We start from the raw sequence: 10854 nt of genomic DNA, 5'->3' as shown, positions 1-10854 counted from the left end.
CTAATGTCTTATTTAGGACTTTTACCTTCTTCCATGTAGATAGTGTAGAAAGTGGAAAACCCAGAGAAGGTTTGTGGAGAAAAAAAAAAGCACACCGAGATGGTTTGACTGGTTCCTGTAGTTTATAATTTATTCCAGTATGAACACATACTGCTGTGTGCCTTCAACAAACACCACCACAGAACAGGAGAGTGGCTCACAAGTGTCGGGCTCTGAGGTCCGACCAACACAACTAGTGACTCTACAGAGGCTGTAACACAGATCAGTGCAGGGGGGGGAACACAACACACCACAGGGTGGGGGGGGGGGTTCACTCACTGGTGGCAATCAAAATAAAAAAAAAGCTTTGTGAGCTCCCACCATCAGGCACATGCACGACAAGCGAGTGACCAAACAACAAGTCACATGACGGAGACGGTAACTGTTGAAACTGAGTTTGATTTGTCGTCTCCAACAACTTATTCAAATTTTAAACTGCACAAAACCACTGTGCAGACGACGTGTTGCTTCATTTCTATCGTGTCACAGACCTTAGTAGCAGTTTATTCATGATTTCAACATGTAACATGATTTGTCCTTGTTTAGAACTTGTGCAGGAAATAGGAAGGAGTGAAGCTGCTCTCAGACATGGAAGAAACTGAAAAATGGGTCCGGACATTTCCACAAAGACTCAAAAAGAGTCGTCCCTCGTTTGTTAGAAACATCGTCAACACATCCGCTCGCTGGCAGGAAAACTGACTCGGACATTTGCATCGTCACTTACAGCCCTTCTGGAAAACTGTCAGGACTTCAGTGCATGTCTGAAAGCAGCTGTTGATTACATATACACACATTCATGTAAATGTTAACTCATAACAAAAGCTCAAGTGAATGTTTGTGACGAGAAATGACACATTATGAGGAAATCTGAGGCAGGAAATGGATCAAAGACGTTTTAATTCTTACTATATTCTATAGTTCTGGTGAACTCAGCGATACCTGACTGTTCAAGTGTTTCCCTAAAGTCATTGCACCTCCCAAAGATTAGTACTTTACCGTGAGAACAGAAACACATCCTCCTCCCATTGGCTCAACTGCAAATAACCCTGCTGCAGTTTATCCAATCAGAGGAGAGGTTAAGCCGGGGGGGCGGGGAACAGGGGGCGTAGACACGGTGATACTTCCTGTGGCGTGCAGGAGGCAGGAAGTGGGCGGACAGGGAGGCCGCCTCCTTTACTGGACCTTGGTGACGGACTCGTGGATGGACTCGGCGACGTAGTCGATGTTCTTGGTGGTGAGGCCGCACATGTTGATGCGGCCGCTGGCCATCAGGTACACGTGCCTCTCCTTGATCATGTGCTCCACCTGTTTGGCTGAAAGACACATGACAACACGGTGACGTCACACGGAGCGTAGAAGAAGAACTAAAGGCGCACTTACAAGTTAAATTGGATATTAGGAAACTTTTTCCATACTGGTTTTTATAATAACAATAATACTTTCAATACAATCGCTGTTAATTTCACTTTCGATAGTATCACAAAGTACAGAAGCAGATCTACAATCAGATTTTGTGTGTGTGTGTGTGTGTGTGTGTGTGTGTGTGTGTGTGTGTGTGCTCACGGTTGAGGCCGGTGAAGCTGAACATGCCGATCTGCTGGGTGATGTGGTCCCAGGTCCCCGGGGTTCCCAGGGCCTGCAGCTTCGACTTCAGCTGATCCCTCATCAACAGAACCCGGTCGGCCATGGTCTTCACGTTCCCTTTCCTACGGGATACATCGGTATCAACATCTTTTACTCCTTAATATTGCACCAGACCCCAAAAACCCACATCAGTCGGGCAATATTGAAAATCAGAGTTTTCATGACATGAGGAAAAATGTGAATGACCCGATTCCTGAAACCACACTGAAAACATCCTGCAAGATACCGTGCTACTCTTCATCATTTTATATATCAACACGAAAAAACGCCACTGAAATGTTTTGACATCAAGTCGAACATCCAGAGGTGCGTTCAGACAAAGCAACCGGGCCGATGGTAGACGCACCATTCAGCGAAGAGCTCGGGGCAGTTGAGGGTCTTGCTGACGATGCGCGCTCCCTGAGACGGGGGGTTGGACCAGGTCGTCCTGACAATCTTCTCCATCTGAGACAGGACACGGGTCAGATTCTCGCTGTCCTGGGAAACCACCGTCAGGTTCCCCACTCTCTCGTCTGAGGAGGGCAGAAGGAGGAAGAGGAATCACATGACTGATGTTTCTGTTGACTGAACTGTCATGAGTCGAGAGTAAATAAACTTTTCTTTGGCAAGTAAATCCTAACTTCCTAGAACTCAGGGGAATGTTAGTGCGTGTCCAAACATGCACCCGGGTGTGAATCATGTACTCACTGTACAGGCCGAAGTTTTTGGAGAAGGACTGAGCTACAAAGAGCTCAAAGCCCTCGGAGACAAAGAAGCGGATGGCCCAGGCGTCTTTATCCAGACTGCCAGAGGCGAATCCCTGATAGGCCGAGTCGAAGAACACAAACAGCTTCCTCCTCTAGAGAACCAACGATAAAGACATGAAGAGGAGAGTGTTAACATTCTGGACTTTCTCCTGCTAATAATTCAGGATTTTACAAAGAAAGCTTTGGAGGCGCAGACATCTCCAACACCTGATCTGAGCACAAACCTTCATGATCTCTGCGATCTGCTTCCACTCGTCCTGGGTGGGGTCGGTGCCGGTCGGGTTGTGAGCGCAGGCGTGCAGGATGAAGATGGAGTGTTCTGGGGCTTTCTGTTGAGACACCAAGAGTTGGGAGATTAAGAACAGAAACAAATATGAAATCATGTTCACAAAAACTCTGGCCCTATTCCCGTAAATTCTTCTGTTTTATATCTCATCTGGCTTCTATTCCGTTTGCCCTCTTATCACTGCCGGTTGGTTCCTCGAGTAAACAGCAGTCAGATGATAATCTGGTTTATTGGACCTGATCTTTATATGCAAAAGGTCCGTGTGGCTGGAAATTTGCCATAAAATGGTCAGATCTACTTTCATAAGTCAGATTAGTTGACTCGACAGGATTCGTGCAGACGTTTCAAGCTGTTAATGAGTAACATCTGACGTTATTCGTGTGTGTGCTTACGTGACGTGAAGGGAAAAACAGGATTAGAATCAACAAGTCACAGGACCAAGTGAGAACAGGAAAAGAATTTCAGTCACACGGTCGATTCCCTAAATTGTGAAATCTGATCCTTAAAATATCCAAGTTAACGAACTGTGTCGTGTATTATACATCAATTAGAAACTCAGAAGATGTCAACGAGCAAAGTTTCATCTTGGTATGTAACTTGAAAATGTGGATTTTATTTTGTAGTTCTAGTGTCGTGACGTTAAAACTACTGAGTGTGAAAACACGTTGTTCACACCGGTCCCTCCTCACCTCCAGGTCGTCCAGGAGCCCGGTGAGGTCCAGGCCCCTGTTAGCAGCGTCCCAGTAGTGGTAGGGCCGGATGTCTTTGAAACCAGCATCAGCAAACACACCATTGTGGTTCTCTGGGAGGAAGAAGAACACGAAGTAGATGTTTGAAACCTTGAAATTACCATGAAACTGACTGTGGCCTTCCTCAGTGCCAACCTACTGACCCCAGGTGGGCGCTGACACGTAGACGGGCGTGGCTGTGTTGTTGGTGCCGTTGTACCAGCGGCGCAGGAACTCCGCGCCGATCCTCAACGCACCGGTCCCACCCAGAGCCTGGACTCCCCCGACCTGAGAGACACAACAGCAGGAAGGAGACAGGATGGATTAACGTCCCAGAGAAGAGCGTCGTTTGCTTGATTCTGTTTTAATCGAACTTAAACAAGAACCATAACAGGTAGAACATTAATTATTTGTGCTGAGCTGAAGCATTTGAAGATTCTCCAGGAAATGACACCACAGTCGGATGACCCTGCAGCTGCGTGTGCACACGTTTAGCACGCATCCCTCACCCTGTTGTCCTTGATGGCGGCGCTGTCTTCTCCCAGGGCGACCTTGGAGGAGGCGGAGCGGAACTCGGGCAGGCCGAGGATGGGCAGGTACTCGTGGTTCAGGCTGGTGTCCTCCACGATCAGCCGCTCCACCTTCTTCACCACCGGCAGCACCCAGGGCTGGTTGTCGTCGGTGCGGTAAGCTGGAGGGACACAAAGCAAGTGCCGTTGAGTTTAAGTTAATAAAATATTTTTGTGCAATATGTTGAATTTTCCACAATGTGCTTGTGATTTTTCCCCCCATTTGCTTTTCAGTATCTTCTCTCATGGACACAGAACCATCTCTCAAGGTCCAACTGTTTTTAACTTTATTTTTAAACAAGAGAGGAGTCAAAATGTAAAAATGATGACCCTGCAGTCTGAGACAATAACACCAGTGACAGAGATAAACAGTATTTAATCACACGTCATGAGCCTTTCACAGACGTGTTGTTATTCGTGTGTGTTTGCCGATATGAAAACTTATATTTTACAAACAATGCGCAAAAGGTGTTTGTGTTTCACATCAAAATGTTAAGTTAAGTTCTACATATTTGGTTGTAGTTGTGTTTTCCTTTTCTTTACAGTTATTAATAATAAAATCTATAGTTAAACTGTTAAATATGAAGATTCAAATTACATTTTTTTGTCTGAAGGTGTTTGAGAAACAAATATTTTACACCCTGTTATCGGCGTCAACATCAGCTCCACATGGGTCGGGCGGTAGTTATGTTTATTACTCTCTCTGAAGGTCACCCTGAATAACCAGACTAAAACAAGTGTGTGTGTGTGTGTGTGTGTGTGTGTGTGTGTGTGTGTGTGTGTGTGTCACATATTTGACTCCTTAAGAACTCGAGCTCATAACGTACTGAAGCCTGTGCAGAGCTGTATCAAATATCCGGCCGGCACCACAGCTGTAGACTGTGAATGAAAGGGCAGGCATATCGGTGAGGTCACGTGCTTTTCACTTCTGGACGAGCAGATGAGCTTTAAGGAGATTTGGTGACCACTGCTGCTGCTGCCTGGTCTTTCATTTGTTCGGTTTCATTTCTGTTCGTGCAGCTGAATCAATGGACATCTACTGCCACTGAGAGAGAGCGTCACACTGTCCCCCATGACGTGAACACGCCGCGTCACGTGGGCGAGGCAACGAGCTCCAAAAGAGCAGCTCTGGTTTGAGTCCACGTCGCGTCGTTAGATGATGTAAATTATAATTCATCACCTCGTGGCGTCTGGTCACTGAAGCAGTTGATGATACGACACTATAGCAGAACTTGACTGTACGTTTGGCTATTTCATATCATTTGTTCTTTATTTGTATATCTTTGGGATTAATAGAAGCAAAGCCAATGATTCCAATGATTATGATTAGAGTTTCAGAAGTTGAATTAAGAAGGAAGAACATATGTTTGTAACTAAACCACAGCAACTGACTCCAAGCTGAGAGTTCCTCCAATCCAGCAACTCCCTCATTATTACCATTATTCTGTTGTTATGATGTTATGATGTTGTGTATGGCCCCGAGTTATAGTTATGCAGGTCGTGCTTCAGACGGCAACCAGGCATTCTGTCAAACCAGATAATTAACTACTCTCTTAGGATCACGAGAGGTTATGTTGTTCACTTGAAAAGGTTCCCGGGGAAATAATAATAACAACAATTATCCTCTGTCACATTTTACTTGTGTACTTTGAGTATGTGTGTATTTTGTATTTTGTCCATTTGTCTGGGCTTACTTAGTATAAAGTTAAAGTTTAAAAAGTTGCTCCACAGTGGCAATGGCAAGGAGCCCCAGTAAGGTTCCCTGAGGCCCCTCTACTGTAACTGTGTGTTAGTGCATTAATGCAGGTTTAGGACTGAATTATAATTAGTATATAAATACACGATGACAGCAGGAGAGAAGATCCACAAGTTACTGGATGATTTAAACCGAGGGGCTGAGAGCAGGGTGGTGCGTTCAAGGACACGCGGAGGAAAGTGGGACAAACCCAAACACCTCCCGTCATGTGTTTAAATTTAAGCTAAAATCGTGACGACTGAATTAAAATTTAAAATTAAAAGTAATTCCCAGATAAGAGCATCACGTGCTTCACGTCCACACGGTTTCCTCCAGCTCCAGGGACGGGGAGTCAAAGTGGAGCGGCTGTCAACACGAAGGGAAGCTACTTGGGGCTCGTTAGCTTCACAGCTAGTTAGCTTGAAGGTCAAACCACAGCAGCTCCGCTTGTCTGGGACACACAGGCGCAGCTCGGGGGGCCGAGCGAGGCCCGGGGCCGGCGGCAGCGGCGGCGGCAGCGGGCACGATGCTAACTCACCTCCGGGAGCCAGCTAGCTCAGCATTAGCATTAGCATTAGCATTAGCCGCCGGCAGCTTGTGTCTCTTACCCCCGACTCCCAGGTTGACCTTCTGCGGGTGGCTGTCCTCCCTGAAGTCCGCCGACAGTTTGAACACGGCCACGGGAGGAGCCTGCGGGACATCGCTGAACAAGGACATGGTTCACCGGGAGAAGCAGGAGGTCGCGGCGCGGTGCTGGAGGAGGAGCAGACCGGGGAGGATGCGTCCGACACGGCGGGTGGATGGAGGTAGAGAGTCGGGCCAGCGTCACCTTCAGCTCCGGTGGAGCTCCGGGAGGACGATCCACCAATAGGAGGGCACGTAACGGTGCCGTGGCACTGAGACAGCCAATCACAGCACAGTAGCAGAAATAACACATTTTATTTTTGTTACAACTTTTATTTATTTAACGTAAATTTAATAAACATATTTAATCCATGTAATATTTTCTGTTTTAAATTTATATAATTTCATATTATTGTAGATAGGCCTAAATATTACAGATTCATATAACATAAATAAATATAAAGAATTTAAATAATATTTATCTAGGGGAGAAGTAGAAAGTTTTTTATAATTAAATCATTTATTTCATTTTACATAAATTCAGATGTGAATTTTTAATTAAAACATTTCACGTTATTGCAGATACATATTACAGATTGATATAAAATATGTTAGAGACTATTAACATAATAATAGACACAGATTTACAGGGTAAAAGTATAATATTTATTTGTGATATATAGTAGGGTAGAAGTAGAAAGTTTGATATTATTCAATAATTTTATTCAGATGTGATCCGTTTTAGAATGAATTTCCTTTTTTTTATTCTAGATAGCAGCACAGACGGAAATAATACAATAATGTTGTGTTTTTTTTATAATAATTTACTTTTATTTATGTAACATACAATATTTTTAATTAATGTTATTGATATTTATTGTTTTTTTTTTTTTTTAACCTTACATAATTTAAATAAAAAAACTTATTGGTAGGAGTTAAAATTATCCCAACAACAGCAGAGGTTTCTTTTCGCTCATTAAAAATATTACACGTTGTAGATTAAAAATATTAGTTGAGTTAGAACTAGTGTTTCTCTGTGACATATGGTATGAAACCACCACTGAAAGTAAATAAATAATCTGAAGATGATGCTCATGTAGCCTCGTGGTTGATGAAGATGATGATTACGACCTCAACGTTATAACTTATTCAACATTTTTCCCTAAAACTATAAATTAATACCAAACATATTGAGAAATGCATCATAACAGATTAGCAATTCTCTCTATCTCTACGTGTGAGCTCTTCATAAACACTTTGTGATATGATCAGTAAAGTCAGATAAACTGAGATCAGAACATCATGTGGAGTAACAGCAGTACCTGTGTTCTGCCACAAGGGGCCGGTGTGACCACACAGAGAATAAGTTAAACATGTTTTATTAGAGTAACTTTAAAAACAAATCTCACTTTGGTTTCACATCAGAACAACAATTATATAGGTAGTTAAAAAATGTCATCGTTTCTGTAAAATATCTGATTCTTTACTTTTAATCTTGTTGCATAGTGCAAGGTATTATTAGAAAATAGACCTAAAGCTTTCATCATGCAAAATGTCCCTCTTACATATATTATATTATATTATATTATATTATATTATATTATATTATATTATATTATATTATAGAGCTGATGTGGTGATTGGTTATAAGATCGTGGAAACACTCACATACACACTCTCACAAACACACATGCACCATGTGCGGTCGAAGTTTACACTGTTAGAAAACATTGTTAAAACATCCAGGTGGTTTTTTCTTCCCTTCTCCTCTTCCTCTCTTTCTGTCTCTCTCCTCTACTCGTCCTCCCTCCCTCCCTCTCTTTCTCTCTCTTTCTCTCGTGTTTGATCTGAAGTGCTTGATGAATCGTGCACCTTCACGTTTGTGTGACCTCCTCTTCCAGTCCTCACATCGTGTTTTTATGTGAGTAAAATGTGACTGTCTGACACACACACCCACACAAACACACACAAACACACACACACATGAAATATGCCACACATCACACAGATCCCGCTGCTCCCCTCTCACTCCATCACTGCCACCATGAGATGATGAGGCCTCCTACTCTCCTACTCTTTTCCCCTTTTTCCTTTCCCTCTCCAGAAACACTCCGCTGAACCATCAACAGTGTTGAGTTTCAAAGCGGCGAGGGCCTAATGCTGCCGGTCGGAGCTGATTGAGTCGATTTGTCGACATGATGGACGTCTTGTGGCCTCGGCTCCTGCTCTCCTGCTGACTGCAGGCTACAGGGCTGACAGATGCGTTTCAGGCAGAACAGCGAGTGACGTGAGCGTCGGAGGGGAACGACCTCCAGACCAAAACACTGATCTATTTGGAGCCTGAGTCAGAATTTACAATAAGTGTATTTACATTTCAGTTTACGGAGTCGACTGTACTTTATGTGCACAAAGAATCATTTCATTCATCAGTCATTGAAATGTAATTGTTTATAAAGTTATTTGTAACATTTGGACCAGAAGTAGTTGTGACCTGATTTGAACTCTCGTGGTTCATGGCTGTCAAATCCTTCATCACATAATCTGATGTGCACATGTTTTACCACCAAAAAAGGACAAGGAAAAATATTTTTCTTTTATTGATTTAAATGAAGTGTCTGGGTTGAGCTCATTAGTCTTTAACCGTCTTTGGATCCCAGTGTGAACGCTGTAAGAAATAAGGTCTAACACCTCATTGTTTCTTCACTTACAACCTGCTGCCATGTTTGGATTCACCGAGCAGCCAATGTTCCTCTCGAGTAACGTCAAGGTCACATGAATCCCACCTGTATCAGTTTTTCTGAACATAGCCGGAGTTTGCAGGATTACTCAAAAACTACTGGACGTATTTCCATGAAACTTGGTGGAAGGATGTGGGTCAAGAAAGAAGCATTGAACTTTGGTGCAGTTCTGGATCTGGGGATGGATCCAGAAGGGAGTGGGGGGAGTCAGGATGAGTAGATGGTTGAGGTAGAGGAAAGATGAGAATGGAGATCAGGACGAGCTCTGTCGTTTAAAGAGAAAACATGGGAACATCTTCCTCCTTCTTCTTCTTCTCTCTCCTCCTTCTTCTTCTTCTCTCTCCTCCTTCTCCTTCTTCTCTCTCTTCTTCAGTTCTTTCCTCTTCTCCTTCTCCTTCTTCTCTCTCTCCAGTTGCTCTTTCTTTTCCTGCTTCTTCTTCTCCTTCTTCTCCTTCTCAACCTTCTCTTTGTACTCATTGGTCTTCAAGGCGAGTTCCTGAAAAGACAGAGACAACATAAGTTTCAGCATTTTCTTCTTCAAAGTCTGAACATGAAACAAATCAATCCATATAATTCAAATCTAAAATGATCTGATGTAACGTACCTGAAGCTCAATGTTCTGCTGAATCAGGAGTTTTACTTCTTCCTCCAGATCTTCAAATTTCACCTTCCACTTGTGTTCGACTATCGCGTTGTCCAGGACCTGGAGCTGAAGATCAGCGCTCAGGGAGAAGTTTTCTTCCTCCTTCGCTTTCATTGTCGTCTTTAGATCTTCGAGCTTCTTCTCCAACTCTTCCTCTCTGGCTCGTGCTGTGTCCACAGACTTCTCAATTTTAACCAAGTCCTCTCTGGCCTGATACAGCTGAAAGGCAGTAGAGGTTATCTGCTTCCTCAGAGTTGCGTTCTTCAGGACATTGCTTACTTCAGCTAGACCAGCGTTCTCTGCAGCCAGGTTTTCCAGAGTAGCTTTCTCTGCCACTTGCTCCTTTATAACTGTGTTTGCAGCATCCAGCTTCTTCTTCAGTCCAATGTTTTCTTCAACCAGAGCAATGTTATATACAGCCTGCCTCTTCTGAGCGGTGTTTTCTGCAGCCATCGCTGCATTCTTAGCATCCAGCTGCCTCTTCAGTCCAATGTTTTCTTCAATCAGAGCAACGTTATATACAGCCTGGCTCTTCTGAGCAGTGTTTGCTGCAGCTAGAGCAGCGTTCTCTGCCACCTGCTCCATCAGAGCTTTGTTCTTAGCATCCAGCTGCCTCTTCAGTCCAATGTTTTCTTCAACCAGAGCAACGTTATATACAGCCTGCCTCTTCTGAGCGGTGTTTGCTGCAGCCAGAGCGGTGTTTTCTGCAGCCAGAGCTGCATTCTTAGCATCCAGCTGCTTCTTCAGTCCAATGTTTTCTTCAAACAGAGCAACGTTATATACAGCCTGCCTCTTCTGAGCGGTGTTTGCTGCAGCTAGAGCAGCGTTCTCTTCCACCTGCTCCATCAGAGCTTTGTTCTTAGCATCCAGCTTCTTCTGCAGTACAATGTTTACTTCAACCAGAGCAATGTGGTATACAGCCTGCCTCTTCAGAGCGTTGTTTTCTGCAGCCAGAGCTGCATTCTTAGCATCCAGCTGCCTCTTCAGAAAGGTGTTTTCTGCAGCTAGAGCAGCGTTCTCTGCCACCTGCTCCATCAAAGCTTTGTTCTTAGCTTCCTCAGTGACTGGAAGACACAAATAAACCTATAACAGGTAAAAGGAC

General features: G+C 43.9%; 1 protein-coding gene across 1 annotated transcript; it reads right to left on the bottom strand.

Moving 5' to 3' along the window:
* Nucleotides 1-103: 103 nt before the first annotated feature.
* On the bottom strand, nucleotides 104-6595 carry LOC118098956 (aspartate aminotransferase, cytoplasmic). The gene is made up of 9 exons (XM_035143250.2): nucleotides 6356-6595; nucleotides 3953-4134; nucleotides 3608-3731; nucleotides 3405-3517; nucleotides 2654-2758; nucleotides 2371-2521; nucleotides 2030-2195; nucleotides 1603-1745; nucleotides 104-1352 (listed from the first exon to the last, which is right to left on the bottom strand). Exons 1-9 carry the CDS (start codon nucleotides 6462-6464, stop codon nucleotides 1213-1215), a joined length of 1233 nt encoding a protein of 410 aa, XP_034999141.2. The 5' UTR covers nucleotides 6465-6595; the 3' UTR covers nucleotides 104-1212.
* Between the last annotated feature and the right edge of the window lie 4259 nt (nucleotides 6596-10854).

This window comes from Hippoglossus stenolepis, chromosome 2 (assembly GCF_022539355.2).
Source record: "Hippoglossus stenolepis isolate QCI-W04-F060 chromosome 2, HSTE1.2, whole genome shotgun sequence".
Lineage (NCBI taxonomy): Eukaryota > Metazoa > Chordata > Actinopteri > Pleuronectiformes > Pleuronectidae > Hippoglossus > Hippoglossus stenolepis.
Note: the sequence above shows the minus strand (reverse complement) of the source record. Positions and strands in the feature narration are given on the sequence as shown.